Raw genomic sequence first — 18,404 nt, 5'->3', positions numbered from 1 at the left:
GACTTACTTGGGTCGATGGCTAAATTGGTTAACGTGGTTGTGAAATGGGGTGTTAAATTGCGACTTACTTGGGTCGATGGCTAAATTGGTTAACGTGGTTGTAGGAGGGGGTGTTAAATGAGTGAACACGTACACACGTATGCGAAAGGGCGGCGCTGGTCGAAGGGAGGCTTTCTGGGCGCGATTCGCTCGGAGGATTTCAAGCTGGACGGTTGTGCCCTCGCGATCTCCGACTTCAGCGTAGCTCCCGCCGACTGGTTCGCCCTCCGCGGTCTCCTGATGCCGTGCAGCTCTCGCATTGTGGCACCCCGCCCTTGGACTGCTTCGACCGGATCCCCACTTTCCTATCTCCTTCTTTTTTCCTCTCGTTGGCTGGCGGCTTCTTCTCCGTCTATTTTCCTTCTATTCTTTTTATCCCTCCTTCCTTCTCCCTATATCTTTTATTCCCCATATCCCATTCCTCTGCTGACCTGTTGAGGTGTCCTCGTAAGGAGAGACAGTTACGGGTCGGCTCCTTTCTTTTCTGTTCTTCTGATATAACCACTTATATGGTCGAAGGGACGTCGATCATTGTGTTTGTGGATTCGTTGGAATTCATTTCACCGCGACCTTGGACGTCGACGCGCCGTACAAACCAACCGACGAGCGGCAACTGAGCGAGCGAGCGCCGACCTTGAGTATATATACAGCACGACGGCGCATGCACTGTCAGCTGTTGAATGTTCTCGAAGCGCGACGCCACATGCGCGTCCACTGGAGAATCAGGAGAATTGTAGATGTCGAACGCGGTGTGTAGAGGAGGAAGGGTGCACAGATGGTGGAGGAGTGAAGCGCGCGCGGTGTGTAGAGGAGGAAGGGACGCACAGATGGTGGAAGAGTGGGCGACGGCGCGACGGCGCATGCGCGCGCGTCAGCTGTCGAATGTTCCGAGAAGCGGTGCGGACGGCGCGGACGGCGCACTACAAGGCGCGAGTATAAGATGCTTCCGCATCTAATAGTAAGCACGAAGCGAAATGAGGTGGACAAGCCCATAGCTGCGGATGACTGAGCTACACTACTGCGTAGGCAGCCCACAAACAAGCCCCCTATCAGACCTCCCCGCTCAACAGCTTCCTCGGAGCCTACTTCAATTGATTTGTGGGGTTTAACGTCCCAAAACTACCATATGATGAGAGACGCCGTAGTGGAGGGCTCCGGCAATTTCGATCACCTGGGGTTCTTTAACGTGCACCCAAATCTGAGCACACGGGCCTACAACATTTCCGCCTCTATCGGAAATGCAGCCGTCGCAGCCGGGAATCGAACCCGCGACCTGCGGGTCAGCAGCCGAGTATCTTAGCCAATAGACAACCGCGGCGGGGCTCGGAGCCTACTTCAGTTAAGGATGTATCAAGGGTATACCGACAGATCATCCCGGTTCTACGATCCCTGGTCGCCGTCATGGCAGACCTACAGAGAAGCCTAGGAACTCCAACTGCTGAAGCGGACTACAGGTGCTTGACGCGTTGAGCCCAATCCTGACCTCCCTCGCGTAGAGCCATGACAGGAGATCAGCAACCGTTCCGCAAGCATCCGTTATCCCGTGGAACGCAAGAGGACGTAGATCACGTATTTACGATATTCCTCCGTGCGTGTTTTGTAACCATTTACCAATAATTGTAATTTGTGAACCAAACTTAACAAATCCATCCAAAATATTAGGATACGTATAAATCTTGTCCAAAACCTGCAACAAAAGTAGCAAGGTTCTTGTGTATATTCGTCAGGAGCTGCCCTAGATATCCTGTGCCACCTCATGACGAAAACCAGTATGTTAGCCTGACTTTGAAGCAAAAAAAAAACCATCACCTTCACATTGGTGTGTGTTTACCTATCCCCTTCCGCTTGTTTTGACGGAAAAGACTGGATGACATACTTGCGAGCGTACAGGACCCATGAATAATTACAGGGGACCTCAACGCTCACCACCTTATCCGGGGAAGTTCAAAAGTCAATGCCACGGGCGGGAAACCGGCTTCATTTGTGTCGGCTCATGAACTTGTTCTACCTAATGATAGGAGCCTACATTTCTACAAGGGTCCGCGTACAGCAGCTGCTTGGACTTCACATTTGTGTCCCGTCGCTCCGCTATAAGCGTGAAGTGGCTTTTAGGCATCTAGACGCATGGTAGCGACCACCCCCATCTCCAGTTATCTCAGCATCAAAGGATTCGCCAGTGGTAAACCGCCGAAAAAAAATCCGGAGGACCGATTTGTCCGCATTCACAACCAACATAAAAGGCGCATGTGCAAAAGGCTTATCCTCTGGAATTGAGCGAGCGATCAAAAAAGCAGCGCAGAGCACGATGCGAGGGAGCGCAGTTTCGCTCCGTCGGGAGACGCTCCCTCGATTTCGTGCCGACCGGTTGTTCGCCCGCGCGCTCCGCGCGCTCGCGACCTTCGGCGTCGTCGTAGCTCTGGCCGACTGGGCTCGCCCTACGTCATCTCCTGTCGCCGACGACCTTCGACGACAGCGCAGCTCTGATTTACTGGTCCTGCTCTACGCCATCTATAGACGCCGACATCTCTCGCAAGTGTACCCCGTCCTCGGACTCCAGTGACCGTTCTTCCATGGATCTTTCCTGTCTCTCCTATCCCCTCAGTTTGTTGTTGCTTCTTCCTCTTTTCTATACCTTTACTTCTACGCTTTTATCCCTCCTTACCCCCATCCCTTGTGAGCTCTATGGCGGTGTCGCTCACTGAAGCAGACAATAACGGGGCTCACTTTTCTCTTCCTTTATCTTAAGAACCACTCCAGAGCACGATGCGCACGCTGACGTGCTTTTTAAGGCCCTCTGAAACGGACGTGGAGTTGGAGCGACTTCACGCGGTTCGTAGGCGTGCAGAGCGCAGATATCGGCGCACAAAGTCCAATTAATATCTACGCATTACAAGGCGCATGCAAAAGAAGATCCAGCGTCGTATGGATAAACTGGAGTTCCAACGGTGGGCGATGTTCTGCGATTCTCTAAATATGGCGAACCATGCGAGGCCTACGCACATTTCACGAACAACGTTTTCCGTTTAATGATTTGGCACTTTTCCAACGTCGAAAAGAAACGAGATGGCGGAAGATTTTTGTAGGAAGATTGCAGGCCCATCACATTGCACAGAAGTCCTTACTGCATGCTAACACACCACACTCCCTTGCTCCGTGCATGGACCGGCTTTTTCCAATGGAAAAGCTGGACGGGGCTCTTGCTTCTTGTAATCGATCGTCGTCACCCGGGCCAGATGGCATATCATGCAGCCTATTGAGCAATCACGGCGATCGCGCACGTAGTGCGCGATCGCCGTGATTGCTCAATAGGCTGCATGACTCAATAGGCTGCATGCTCAATTGGCGAGCTGAAGCTCTTCCCAGTGAATAAAAAACAAGCCGTTTGGTTCTACTTCTCAAACCTGGAAAATCCCCTCTAGAGCTGACGTCATACCAACCAATAGCGCTGGCTCGTTGCGTGGGCAAGCTGATGGAGCGAATGATTCTTTCCAGACTCGAGTGCTTCTTAGAACGCTACACAGTATAACCAGACGCCATGAGCGGCTTTCGTCGTCTTCGTAGCTCCATTGACAACGTCATTGACCGGGTGACATACGTACAACACCAGAAAATGAGCCGACGGCTATATGTAGCATTGTTTTTCGATGTTAAAGGAGCGTATGACAATGTCTCTCACGAAGCTACACTTGACGCCCTCGAGTCAGTTGGTTTTGGTGGGCGAGTGTACACTGGATCTGCTGCTAGCTTCATATGAGATCATTGTTTATGCAAACTGATGATGGGCCGACATCTGAGCATTACATACACCCTGGTGTTCCCCAAGGTGGTGTATTGAGCCTCACACTATTCAGCCTTGCTGTCATCGGCCTTGTTCAAACTATACAAGAGTCTGTGCAGATATCTATCTATATATGCATACGATATTGGTGTTTGGACATCAGGTGTAACACTTCCGCAGATACGTGCGAGACTTCAGAAAGCAGTGAACTGTGTTTTGGCGTACCTTATAGAACAAAGCCTAGAGATTTCTCCATACCAATTGGCGCTGGTTGCGTTCACGCGGAAGGCAATGACGTCATATCCCTTCACCGTCAATGGACAAATCTTCTGCTACACCCACACAAACAGATTATCGGGGGGCACCATTGATCAAAATATCTGCTGGAGTCCCCATGTGGCCTCTCTAAGGAAGCGCCTAACAGCCATCTCCCAACTTTTCAACTACCTCGGAGGAAAAAAGTGGGGCACGTCAGTACACGCGATGTTGCAGCTATACAGAATGCTGTTCCTGGAGTACCTGCGGTACAGCTTGCCAGTTTTGACAAACGCCTGCAAATATTGTATAAGCTTAATCTAAAACGCCCAGGGCCAGGTACTCAGAGCTTGTCTTGGACTACCACGCTGCACATCCACAGCGGAGACCATCGCAAACGCCAAAGATCATCCGGTCTCAGTGCACAGTACTCAAGAGGTGCTTCGAGCGCATATTAGGCCCCTTGCTCGCGCCCCTGCCCACTACCTACACTCTAAATACGGTTATGTATAATGTAACTTTTGGGCGTGAGTAACTTATGAAATAAAGGTTACAAAGGAGTTTATTTTCATGTTTTCGTTATTTTGCGGTGCCTAAATGTTACAAAATTCACATTTCGAGCAATGCATACGTTACCAGCGCGAAAAGCGCATTGTAACCTGTCCGTAGTAACCTATAAACAACGCTGTAACTTATGTGTACACAGCCTCACCGCGTCCGTCGCCAAAAAAGAAAGAAAGGGTAAAAGCATGGTGAAAGTCTATACCGCAGCCGCAAGCGCGGGTTCTCCTCCGCTTGGCGATCGGCTGCGTTCGGCGCCATGAAGTCTAGACCGCGGGAAGGCGCCGCCACGAAAGGCGCAGCGCATATGCACCGCGTGCATAGCATGCACCGCCGAATCGCCCAGGCAGCACGCGTGAGGCACGCCATTTTCTGGCGTCGCTTGCAAACTTTGTTTCCCATTCGCTTCCTTGGGATTGTGTGCGTTGCGTGAAACCGGCGATGCCGCTGAGCAGCAAAGACATGTGGGGTGCGCTGCGTGGCAGCTGCAACGAAACTTCTTGTGATTGTCGGCGTTACGTCGTTTTTTGTTCACCGGACGACTCCACAGCAAACGCCGTTCGTTGCAACTACTGCAACCACTGCCCAGCGGCTCATGGCCGAATAACTGACTTGGGTAAGTGGCTTTTGTTTCAGTTACACTTTGACGGCATGTGAGGTCTTCCTGATTTCTATACTTGTCAAATCGGGACCTTTCTCAGCTGGTAAGAGCAGCCTCGTTTGTGGATTTTGTTGTTAGAGGGCTTGTCATATATATATATATATATATATATATATATATATATGAGTTTTAGTCAGTTTATCATTGCGCATGACTGACCTATTGCTCGCGACAGAGTGTAGAGAGATATTTTTGTCGATTTATCTGCTATCTGTGCTCCTTTTTATAGCAGAGTACCAGCGCAGCTGCGTCATGTTGTCATGTGCTATCTTTGAAAAGTTGGGTGATTATCCTTCTCCAAATAAATATCGCCTTCTCATGTGTGCTCGTGCGCAGCGGTGATTACGGGTTTTCGTGTAGCCATAAATGCGCAAGCTTCCAGTGCATTGCTGCCGCATCAATATTTTAAACCAGAGTTCTAGAACTCTGTGCGTGCTTTCTGTACTTGTGAAGCGAGTTCTGCGCCGTAAGCTTTTGACAATACGCTTGGGGCACGAGTGAATATACTTATTGTGTGGTGCCACAGAATTATGCTTGTCGAAATGCGACCCCGGCCGCAGCGGTCGCATTTCGGTGGAAACGAAATGGTAGAAGCCCGTGTACGTTGTCAGTGCATGTTAGAAAACACCAGGTGGTCGAAATTTCCGTAGCCCTCCACTGCGGTGTCCCTAATAATCATATCTCGTTTTGGGACGTAAAACCCCAGATATGATGATTATTAGAATGTTTGTTTGTCCAAAAAAAAAAGTTCTTATTTTGCTGCCTCTCCCTCTTCCTATGGCTTGTTTCTGTATGCTTTCGCATGTTCACGAATGCGCACGCTTCGTTTTACAGCGCCGGAGTTCATTTGACATAATTTCTCGAAATCTCTGCGCATATCGCTCCTTGTGCATTGAGTTATGTGTCGCAACCTTTCAGAGGCCAACTGCGGGCACGAATTATCGCATTTGTGTGGCCACTGCGCAGTATAACTGAACATTTAAGCCAGCCTGCTCGACTAAGGTGTCAGTGCAGTGGGGAGAGTAAGCCCAAACGCCAGATTTAGGGTGCCCATAGCAACTTCTAATTTCGCAAAACCTTAATCACGTTATGGCCCTTTCGAGCCATCAGTGAAGTTTGCGACGTGCGTACGTATTCAGTGATTATACTGAAACCGTTTCATGTCTCGCGTGATCGATGCACCGAATTTCACACCGAAGCCCCGTTTGCCTGCCGAAACAGAAATCTCTCGATATAAATTTTGATTTTTAATAGTTCAGCACCGTAGGCCAATACCACGTAACCTTGCATGTTTTCTATAGTACTACGTATCACTGTAAGAATGAAGACACGTCAAAAACTTTGATCTATGGGCATTTTGCCAGTGGCTTATGCAGTTGATGCTTCTAAAATCGCAGCTTTGAAAACGAAACTCTGTTCCAAAACGTTGCAATTACTGATCCGGTATAGGATACATGATAAGTTTAGTGCAGATGTCTAAACAGCATAAGGCGGTGAAGTGTTTCATAAAATTTTTGACGCCGCTGCGCCGCTGCACGCCGCAGCACGAAGGACATTTTTAATAAAGGACGTTTTGAAAGTAACCTATGTCTTTTCGATTGCTGTATACCTTTGCAAAGGTTACATTCCGAAAGAAAAGGGTGTAAACTATTTAAACAAGATTTAACCTTTAATTTTGAAACCATTAGAAAGGTTACAAATGTAAAGGTTACACTTATGTAACTTTTAGGTTATAGGTGCACAAAAATGTGAAAAAGTTCACCTTTGCATAGGTTACCATATTTAGAGTGTAGCTTCGCTTTCAGAAGACTGACGGAGTGCCTCCTTCTGTAAGAGAATATGGAGTTACCGTGAGTGCCTTCCAGCAGGCGCCACACCTCCGGAACGTATCCTGACCCCCCCTTGGTGTTTCAACCACCCAAACCTACGCTTGACAGCTTTGGAGCAGCTGACTCTACTTATATTTCACAAACGATGCAAACACCATACGGATGGTTCGACAAATGTTAGGGGATCTGCAGGAGCTGTGATCTTCCCAGCAAAAGCCGAAACTATTGAATTTCGAACATCTCACACAACAAAATGGACAGCCGCAGAGCTCGCAGCACTCCGCTGTGCACTCCACGGGATTGATCAAGAAGCACCTCTAAAATGGTGCATTTTCACTAATTCGAAACCAGCTCATGTATTGTATTCGAACTGCGCTACGTCATGAACCTCATAACCTATTGGTGCTGGAAACAAGGCAACTGTATCAACAAGTACACCAGAAAGGGCATGATGTAACTTCTCAATGGTTACCAGGTCACGGCGAAATCATCGATAAGGAGCATGCCGACGAAGCAGCAAAAAACACTCACAAAAATGGCACGATGGATGCCATTCCACTGTCAACAAGCCACGCAGCAGCAAGAATTAATAGGCTCGCGCGCGATGTCGCCAGGTCTCTGTGGAACACGCCCGGGTTTCTCTACACACGTCTTCACCGCCTGGATCTCTACCTACGACTTACCATTCCATCTGGTTTATTCAGGTGTGAGACGACCGTACTCTACCGCATGTGACTTGGGGTGTCTTACACGAACGCCTTTGCTTGCCGCATCGGCTGGGCAGACAGTGCTGCGTGTGACCATTGCGGCGCTGCCAAAACCATGCATCAAACATGTTTTGTGCCAGTGCCCTCAGTACAACTGTCAAACACAGTCCCTGTCAGCAGTGTATGCACGCCTCGACGATCGGCCGCTTTCCGAAAAAAAAAAATAATTTTGGAATGCCGGAAAGATCGAGCTTCACACCGAAAAGCGACGAAGGCCCTCCTGAAGTTTCTGCGATCGACCCGCCTCGTCAAACGATTGTGACATTCTAGTGTGTGTGTGTGTTTCTGCTGCCCCCCCCCCCCGTTCTCTTTCTCTCTCTCATTCCGTTTTCCTCACTTTTCTGTCTGCCATTCCCCTTTCCCCAGTGCAGGGTAGAAAATCGGATACTTGCTTCCCGGTTAACCTCCCTGCCTTTCTTCATACCATCTCTCTCTCTCTTTCTCTGACACCCATTGGCAATGGACGCTTGTACCACGCATTATTACTGCAATATTTCGTGTTGCATTGTGAAGCATGTATACAGGACGCGTGTGTTTGTGAAGCATGAAAGCTACTTTCACTGCATTTCCAAGCAGAAAAAGTTCTTTTCACTGTTCTCACAAGCAGAGGCGTGGCCGTGTGGTAGAAGATCCAGTTGCCACGCAAAAAAAAAAAACGGATTCAATCGCCACTTGGACCCAAACAACCCTGGTTCGGTCCCAACACTGCTCCAGTATATTTTGGCATTTTATTTTATTTGCATCGTTCTCGATTTTTCGGTCACGCATAAGACGACGATTTTCGCTCACAACCAACGACGCCGACGCCGACACCAATGCCGAAATTTCTGCGAAACCAGCTCTTTAACGCTATAGCGTTAAAAGACAATATGAGAATCATGGAAATGAAGTGAAAAATAATGGGGAATAAATACAACCAGGTTGAAATCTTCCGGAAAGACGGGAAAGGGAAAACTCTGTACATAACAGTGGGCTGCGAGAAACATCATGATCATGAAAGTTAACTATAAAGAGACTTTGCATTCTTTGAACAACAGAGTGTTGAAAGAAGTTGGCAGGTGCAAAAATGGTCGATTCTCTCTGGGTAACTTACGCGAAATCCGAACATTTACACAACTGAGAAGGGTAGGATGTGATTCCGTGAACTAGTTTGTAAAGAAATAATAGGTCAGCACGATTTCGTCGCCAGTGATGCGATGGCAATGATAATAATCTGGCAGCGCTGGAACGAGATCCAGGGTCGTTCTAGCGAAACGATTATCATAATGCCTATGAATTTTTCTGGACTTTGTGAATAATAATAATAATAATAATAATAATCACTGTCTGGCTTTTTTTACTACAACGAAGCTGGTACCCGTATTGCTTTCCCTCAGTACTATAGTGTTCACGGCAAAGCCTGATTGTGTGCTTGACGCGCAGTAGTAATAAAAGGTCAGTCGAGTGGAGAGAAGCCGTCGATGTCAGGATTCATCGCGCGCGCACAGCTCCATCTTCAAACCGTAAAGAGCATTATTACAGCGGGCCCCGAGCGATGGAGCTTGCCAAACTGCGTTCTTGCTGCTCGCCAGCGGGTTTGCAATCTTCCCCCATCGATTTTGGTCCTTATGGTAAAAGAAATAAACATTATATATAGACACCTCCCATGCCAGACGCCGTGGTGACGATGCGGTGCACGGCTGCTTAACCAAAAGACACCGTTTCGATCTCGGCCACACTCTGATGACCAGAGGGCGCTGCGTTGCTCTTTGGTTCAATAAGTATTACGGCTTGGTGGCGCTAACCACCGCCCGATCTAAAGAGTACAACCATATCCATCCATCCAGCCGTCTCAAGTTTGCCAACATTGGCCAAAAGGGACGAGCAGAAAACGCGGGCACGCCATGTATCCCGATCGCAATCCGCCCACCCACGCATGCAGGGAGGGAGACGCGGGCGTCGGGTTCCATTTTGACCGACCCCGTCTCATTATGGATTTTGTTTTATCTGCCAGGCTGCGTTCTGCACTCACACCGGGATACTCGACTGTACGTTTGCTTAAGGTAAACGCACGCAAGAGATAACAAAAACCTTGGGATCGGATTTCCGAACTCTTGTCGCTCCTAATTTCAGTGAAGGCGCTCTTACCACACAAAAGCTTTTTTTTCCCAAAAACTACTGTGGTGTTGTTACATTTCAGTGTTGCCTGTCAGCCTACGCATTCTTAACGAGGAACCTGTTGATTGCGGGGACGCGCTGTCAATGGAACCGAAGAGAAGCGGTCAAAACGCGTTTTGCTATTCCGAGCCGCACGGAATACGGCAGGAGAAATTCGTTACCACGTGTGACACCCGCTTTGGTGCGATACAATTTTTATTGGATATTCGCAAATGTTGTTTCGGGGAATGTTTACGTCACCCTTTTACTATAGTGCAGCCTAATACGCATGCTTGCCATAGAAGTTTCATGCACAATGGACAGTTATAGTTTACCGGGCTTAGCGGGATAGCGGGCTTATAGCAGGATCGAAGTGCGCATGCGCAGTAACGTACGTGACCCTAACCACTTACCGTACGCACGCTATTTTTTAGCTTTAACGTTACCGTTTTAGCGTTTTGTGTGTAGTGTACGTAAACATGGCGGCGCTTCCGGACGCCCGCTTCGAATGGATTTTGGCGTAGTTGTTGAAATATTCTCTTCTCAGTTCACAGTAAACAACTGTTTCAATGGCTTCACTTGCCTTCAATTCACTTCGATGACCAAGTATTACGTATAGTTTAGCGTAATTTTTTTAGATAACTTGTCATTTCGAACGTCTCGAGGCCTAACTAGAACATCGATGTAAACAAATCGGCAACATAAATGTTTTCGCGTTTTGTGCGGGGTTCATACTTATTTACTGTCATTATAACTAATTTAAAATTGTGACAATGCTTCGCGCAGTGACACACTGCAGGCAAACATTGCCGTTTTTTTATTGTTATTGTTATTCAACTTATCAGCCTTCCGATAAGTGGTGCCACCATCTCAGCTGGGGCACGTAAACCACGTAAACGCTATCCCGCTAAACTATAAGGCGCTGTCCGCAACGTACGTTTGCTGCACGGTAACGCTATTTCCTTAACTCCCACTATCACCCTAACGGTGAACTATAACTTTCTAATAACAGTGCCGGGCAGCTCTCTTTAAGTTAGGCGTAAAATTGATGTCTTTAGGCTCACAGGTAATGATAAACGCGCCACGGAAACAAAGTGTTACATTTGCACTGCAATCACTTTCCATCAGACGCGATTTCGATCGCTTTTTTTTGTTGTTGTTTACATGCATGTTGTTTCTCGTATTCATACTTTTAAAGCACTATATGCACCAAAACTTCGAATTTTTCGAGCACGTGCGCTGCACATCATATATATATATATATATATATATATATATATATATATATATATATATATATATATATATATGCGAGTTTTGCATGTTTCGAACGCGTTATTCGAAGGTCGTAGGTTCGATTCCTGCTTGTGGCTGGTTATTTTTTCACCCACTTTTCTTTCTTCTTATTTACAATACATTTGTTTTAATAACTTCCCCTATACATTCCTTGGCATTATTGTCTGTTAGATCTCATTAATATTGTGTCAAAACACGGAAAAACGAGCCCTTAGTTATACACCTATTTCCCTTATATATATATATATATATATATATATATATATATATATATATATATATATATATATATATATATATAAATGATGACCTCATTTCTCGCATGAAGAGAGGTGTATACGCTGTTTACGTTGTCTGCCTCAAACTTGTGTGTTTGAGAAGCATTGCATTGCGTAAAAAAACAAAACGCAGCTTCGAAACCATTAATATGTCGAAAGCTGTGGCCAAATTGGCGTGAAACAAATCTCAGACGGGTCGCTGTGAATCCTATAAGTAGCTGCATGTATTTGTATATCGGTCCGTACGCCTACGCGTTGCGTATTGCAGCATATGTGCCAGGAACAAAAGAAATATGAACAGCACGGCGTCCGCTGTGTGCAACTGCGTTCATCGCACTCTCACCTATGTAAGGATCATCGTTAAATTCATTATCAACAGTTGCGCTACAGGGGCTAAAGTACCTACACCGGAGCTCGTTTTAAGCGCCGCACGATTAGCATTTCTTTCATTGTGTTAGCACGCGTGATTGAGTTGCTAGGAAGCGAAAATTGACACTATTTCTTGTCCACTAGATTAGAGAACAGTTGTAAGCTTCCTCCGGGGCTCAAAAAAACAAAAACATGTGTGCTATTCCACGTCAAATCAGAGCCGCGCCCCCACAGTTGCGGCCGCGCTGGACCAAACATGGTGGCGCGTCAGACTTTTCACGAGTCCGTCGCGCCGCATAGAGCCGGCATGCGGCCTTTCTTGCGGCGTTGTTTAGGTATCGACTGAGAAGCGAACACAGGCTAGCGGTTGGGAAGGCGATACCAACACGGTCCGATAACGTTATCGCGTTCTACCCTAGAATGCAAACCTCAAGCGTCTTCCAAGTTTTGATATTGTTATGACTCGAAAACCGCGATCATAGCATGCGTAATAGAAAAAGACGCCCACCAACGTAAAAAAAACTATTTTAGAGATGCTGGCACACGTCCCTACACTGAAGATAAGAAGCAGTCTCACAAATTCGAAAGACAAGTCGGACAGACAGTAGTGTACAGATTCTACAGAATCATATGCGCGAATTGTGAAACGGGGAATCAATAAAAAATAACAAGTGCTCCGGGAACGTTTCGTGACATAAAAAAAAAACGAGAAATTTGAACCTAATGCTCTTGCAGAGCATGTCAGCTAGACATGAAAATATTGGGATGGCGCCTGCATCATTGTCACTGAAAGGAAGTAGTTGCTGTGATTTCACTCGCAATCTCTGATGATTCGAGTGCCTGAACTCGCGGTGCGATACTGCACCACGTGATCATACGATTAAGAAAAGCCGACTATGTATTCAGTTTGCTGTTTTACAGCGAAAGCTGTTATGAGATCACATCACGGGTCTCGCGCAGCGCCGTAGTTGTCCGCCGCCGCCGGTGTCCGTAACCACATCGCGCGAAATTAGAAGAAAAAAGAACTAGTACCAATGCAATAGAGAGGCTCGCGCCCGGGTCCGCTGGGTGCCAGCCCAGTATTCTACAACTGAGCCACGCTGCTGCTTGAGACTTGTTGGCAAACTTGCCTTAGGCAGGGATGTCGGGAAAGCAATCGCGTTAATACAACTTATAAAGCGTTTTAAAACAGCGAAGAAAAGAACCAGTCGTCGCACAATGCGAATATAAGCGTAACGAGTGGTTCGTCAGATGTTCCAACCTATTACAAAAGCGTGTGCTTGTTCCCCTGTAAACTATGGCGCATACGTGCGCACTTCGGGCATAATTCCTCATCGTCGTCAGCCATCTGCATGAACAATAGGCACAAAATTCCTCGCAATAGTTTAGCGGATACCACGTTTCTCAGGCGAATGCCGAAACATAGCTTAGTGAATGCCGTCTATACTATACCCTAAAATTTTATTATTAATGCCGCAGTGGGCATCAAGCAAGTGTGCTTGCAGCAGTTAGCCAATGAGTGCTAAGAAAAAGCTCTGAAAGGCCGCTCTTCTAGCTTTCGCTGTGACTGTGCAACGCGTACCACCACGCAAGCCTGCTGTTTTTTTTTTTTTTTTTTTTGCAAATGAAGCTTTCGGGAGGCAAAACGTCTGCGAAATTGTTCATGTTTTTACCATGACCGACGTTTTCTATGCTTATTAACATCGACCAAACGGGCTTCCATCCGAATAACTATAAAAAATTGACAACATAAAACAGTGCGAACCAAATCGGACAGTAAACACATTTTTCAAACCATTTGCGATGCTTGATCATGCACTGTTCGGTCAACTTACTGTTGGAGCGTTCATGAGATGAAACAACGCGTACATGTTTGATCACGTCAAACGTCGACAACAAAAAGAAAGAATTGGTGGCAACGTTTCGCTATGCGACATATAGTGTCATAATCTTTTAACCCGCAGGCGTTGACTATGGCACCTGCATTGATAAAACGTTAATGGCGATACGAAATTTTCTTTCGCTCTTTTGAATGTGCCATCAGCAACGGGGAATCAAACCTGCGTCCTCAACAACGATAATAATAATAATAATAATAATAATAATAATAATTTCAAAAAGAAGTCACGGAGCTTGGTTTGTCATAAATCGCTGTAAATGTGTGCATGCGCTACGTTCTCGAGTAGTCTATTCTGCAACAGCCGGCGAGAATATTCTTTAACGTTTTTAGTTAGTTTCAGGAATTTTCTAGCGCTCCAAAGATATATACGCTGAGAAAAAAAAAAGAAGAAGACACTGACTTTAAGGAGCATTGACTTTAAGGAGTGTGGCAGCTTGGGCTAGTTGGTATGGCATGACGATAGTTATAGCGCGAGAACAAAACGACGACACAGAGACAAGAAGGACACGTCGTGTCTTTCGTGCCCTTCTTGTCTCTGTGTCATCGTTTTGTTCTCGCGCTATAACTATCATCGTTTAAGGAGCAGTTCGGGTACAGCTCTTCAGCTACCACTTTTGCTGCGCTAGAAATTTTTTGAGCTATGTTGAGCCTAGACGATAGTGAATCCTTGTTGACCCGTTGCTCACTATTGGTCGTAGTGTGGGATTCATCTTCACAAGCGCACGCACATCCGAAATCAAAAGAATGCATTTCACACTACGCGCCTGCATGCATACGACCAAGGAAAGCTCACCCGCTCTGACGCAGGCAGTTCTGCCCTCTGGATGAGCTTCATAACGTCAGCATCGTTGTCCGCATCGAAAGGCAGCATGCCAGTGAGCAGGAGGCAGGCGATCACCCCCAACGCCCACATGTCCACGGCGCGGGTGTAAGGCCGATGCCCGACCAGCTCCGGAGCCATGTAGTGAAGCTCCCCTCCACAGGAGGTGTGCATGTACGCCTCCCCTCCTGACCGGGGCGCACTAGCCTTGCCGAAGTCGGCTATCATCACTTTGGCTCCTGCTCCTGGGTTAGCGTACAGCACGTTCGCAGGCTGCAGGTTCCGATGCGCAATGCCCAAGTCGTGAAGGTGTGCCAGTCCGCAGGCGACCATACCAATAACGCGAGCTGCCTCCGCTTCGACGAACGGGGCGCACATTTCCACTTTATCGAGCAGGGTGCCGCCGGTTGCCAGTTCCATAACCATGTATACACGACACCCAACGAAGAACACTTCGTCGAGCCGAACGACGTTTGGGTGCCGCACGCGTCTTAATACAGCCAGTTCGGTCTCAACATGCGAGCCGTCTCTCGCTTCGATTACTTTAATTGCGTACGGCTGTTTCGATAGCCTGTTCTCAACTCGCAATACTCTACTGAAGCGTCCTTTGGCTAGTACAGCCTTGACGGCATATTTTGCAGACACGCGAGGGTCGACACGGCTACTCCCACTGTGCGAAGACGCCTCTTTCGCCCACCTGACTTGATGTTTTCGTTGTTGGTAATGCGGTCGTAGCACCGTCTGCACAGAACCGGCTGATACACTCGCTGTTTCGTCCACGATCTTCGAAGGGCGGCAGCCCATACCACACAGTATTTTCACACTGTCATTGAACCGCCGTAGTGTTATACGTGTGAAAACCACGACGCGAAACTGGCGTGCGCAAAAAGCAGACGCCGTGCACTTTGGCGGGAAATGTAGATAATATGCATGACGATGATCATAGTGCTTACTGAACATGTGCTCAACGCACGCGCGTCCGTCAGAGGGCCAATACACAGTGTTTTTTTTTTCAATTTATGAAGGTTTTAATTTGGTTATTTACCTTGTTTTATGATAAAATTGAAAATAGAAGTATTGAAGCACTCTGAGTTTGTTTAGGTTCCAGTTTCGGTTTCGTTTATGCGTCTGTACACAGTGCGATTTGCCGCTCCCCAACTTCTTCAGTACAGCAACTAGCGCTCTCTTTAGTTATTTTTCTACCATGTTTATTCTGTCCTCTCTCTTATTTACACGATGTACTACATAACTTTTGAGGCATTCAGGCGCCAGCCGCGCCATACACAGTTGCAGGTCTTTTTTTGCACTCCTTGATGAGGAGCGCGGCACACGGACGAAAATCTGCATTTCCCCCTTAACATTCTTGCAAATAACCATGTCAAACGCTTAATGAAAACCGTACATAAGATTTATTAGAAATCTGGCATTCGAATAGTAGTTGTAAAGAAACGAGATTTTGTCTTTTATTTATTTGTGTCAGCGTGCGTGCGAGGGTTGGGGAAAGTAGAATCAGAGAAAGTAGTACCCAGTTTTTGAACAAGAATTTCCGTTACTTGTTGTAACCGTTCCGATTGGTTCGCATTTGCTTTCTTCGGCTAATTGGTTTCAGCGCGGCTAATGGCGTCCCGTAGAGCACCTAGAGGATAGATCAGTGTAGCCTAGTGGTCTCAAACACGCAAGACTGAGTTCCACCCAATAGAGTTGAAAGCGGGGATATTTGGTGACTGATCATTATACCTTATGATAAAATAGCACACTTTCAGTGAGGACAAACAGGACAAGAAAAACACGAACACTGTTCTTGTCTTTCGTGTTCCCTTTGTCCTCATAAAAAGTGCACTACCGCATCGAACGGTATATTGCTCAACCATTTTTTTTTTCTGATATGTGTCCATGATTTACACAAGGATAACTGGTGTAAAGGAGCTTTGTCATGAAACACCCCTTGCGGTACCTATATGTGTTGACACATGACCGTGAAACAGAACTCTAATTGAAGGAATGAGAGAACTCCAACCAAAATTATATTAGGAAAACCAGACGTCGCGAAACCGGTACGGCTTCTTCCTCAGGGGTGAGAAAACCCGAGATCATATTTTTAGACAACCTGTTATCTTTGCATTTAGTGGTTGTCATGTGTAGTTCGCCCATGTTTCCCTTTCATGTATTATCAGAAAATTGTATCTTGTTTTGGCCGCATACCTTCCTGATATCGGAACGCGCTTTTGTTTTTGTACGTACCTCGGGCCGGGCTCATAAATGCGGCCCACGCACAGCTCTAATGTGTATAAAAGTCACATTATTGTGAGATTGTAACGAATATTCGTATACCTCTCCAGCCTGTAATTGGGGAGAGATGATGAAAACGTGCGAAGGAACGCACTCAGCGAATTTTATTGAAATCTATTGACCAAGAAATTTCGGAACCACCTCTCAACCCCATTTATTTAAGATCGACGCGTGTTCGCTGGTCCGGCGTTGGAACCGGATATCTATCGGCGGGACGACACAGCCCCAAAATCGGAAGATCATTTAGTATGTGCTGTATAAATGCCCCTGTCACACTGGAAGTTTTACTATCACTCTGATGGAATGACATTGGCACCAAATGACACTTAGTGGCTGCTACGCAGCAATATATATAATGTCATTAGATCGAATGAATTAAGCAATCGAACGAGTGGAAGAAACGTACGCTGTCGCAGTGGAACCGAATGTATACTCCCTACCCCAGAGACTACTTAAAAGGTGCCATTCGGCATTCTCGAATTGACCCGCATTCATGGAAGCACGCTATTAATGCTGTTTTTTTAAGTGTCTATTTTTTTAACGATGACAGGATTATACAAAGCTGCTGTAAGATGTCTTTGCTCTCCACATCGTCTGCGCGGCGGCGCTTTCAGCCATGATGTAATTATGTAAACAAGCAGGCGCTCAATTTTTCTGGCATTTGTAAAAATCTGCATTATCGACATCATGAACGAATGGCATTACTTTTTTTTTTTTTTGTATGGCACCACCACGGATCGAATTGAACACCTTCAGTGCGACAGGGGCACTATTACGCGGTGGGGGGCAACGCCGGTGTTTGCAGTGCACGTAGAGCCCCGCCGTGGTGGTCTAGTGGCTAACGTACTCGGCTGCTGACCCGCACGTCGCGGGTTCAAATCCCGGCTGCGGCGGCTGCATTTCCGATTGAGGCGGAAATGTTGTAGGCCCGTGTGCTCAGATTTGGGTGCACGTTAAAGAACCCCAGGTGGTCGAAATTTCCGGAGCCCTCCACTACGGCGTCTCTCATAATCATATGGTGGTTTTGGGACGTTAAACCCCACATATCTATCTATCAATCAATCAATCAATCAATCATTCAATTGCAGCACGTAGAGTTTGTTCGGCCGCGGAAAAGGCAGCATGCGTGCGCTTCCAGCTTTGGTTACTTACATGTCATAACCGCGTTTGCAGACTATAGAAGCTATTCCGCGCATAGTGTTCCATCGTCCCGCCGATAGGTTTCCGCTGCGACTATTGGTATTTTCGACCGGTCGTTTTCGAGCGCTCCGGGGGCTTTGAAAAATGTACGTAAAATATAAAAAAAGCGCTGCTACAAAATTAAACAGGCAAATCATTATCAGGAAGGAGGGAAATTCCCTGCACATCTCCTTGTTCTACTTCTAAAGCCCACTCTAGATGCTTGTGTTGTTTGAGAGTCCTGCGT

The 18,404-nt window shown here is 46.9% G+C and overlaps 1 protein-coding gene across 3 annotated transcripts in view; it reads right to left on the bottom strand.

Moving 5' to 3' along the window:
* LOC119176960 (serine/threonine-protein kinase H1 homolog) overlaps nucleotides 1–15,604 on the bottom strand; it is a 38,117-nt gene extending 22,513 nt beyond the window's left edge. For all 3 annotated transcript variants that reach the window (XR_012887118.1, XR_012887119.1, XM_075878279.1), the window contains exon 1: nucleotides 14,663–15,604. Coding sequence is in view for 1 of the 3 variants with exons in the window: in XM_075878279.1 (XP_075734394.1) it covers nucleotides 14,663–15,493 (831 nt within the window). In the remaining 2 variants the exon portion in view is untranslated. The remainder of the gene's footprint in view (nucleotides 1–14,662) is intronic.
* Nucleotides 15,605–18,404: the final 2,800 nt, after the last annotated feature.

This window comes from Rhipicephalus microplus, chromosome X, assembly GCF_043290135.1.
Source record: "Rhipicephalus microplus isolate Deutch F79 chromosome X, USDA_Rmic, whole genome shotgun sequence".
Taxonomy (NCBI): Eukaryota; Metazoa; Arthropoda; class Arachnida; order Ixodida; family Ixodidae; genus Rhipicephalus; species Rhipicephalus microplus.
Note: the sequence above shows the minus strand (reverse complement) of the source record. Positions and strands in the feature narration are given on the sequence as shown.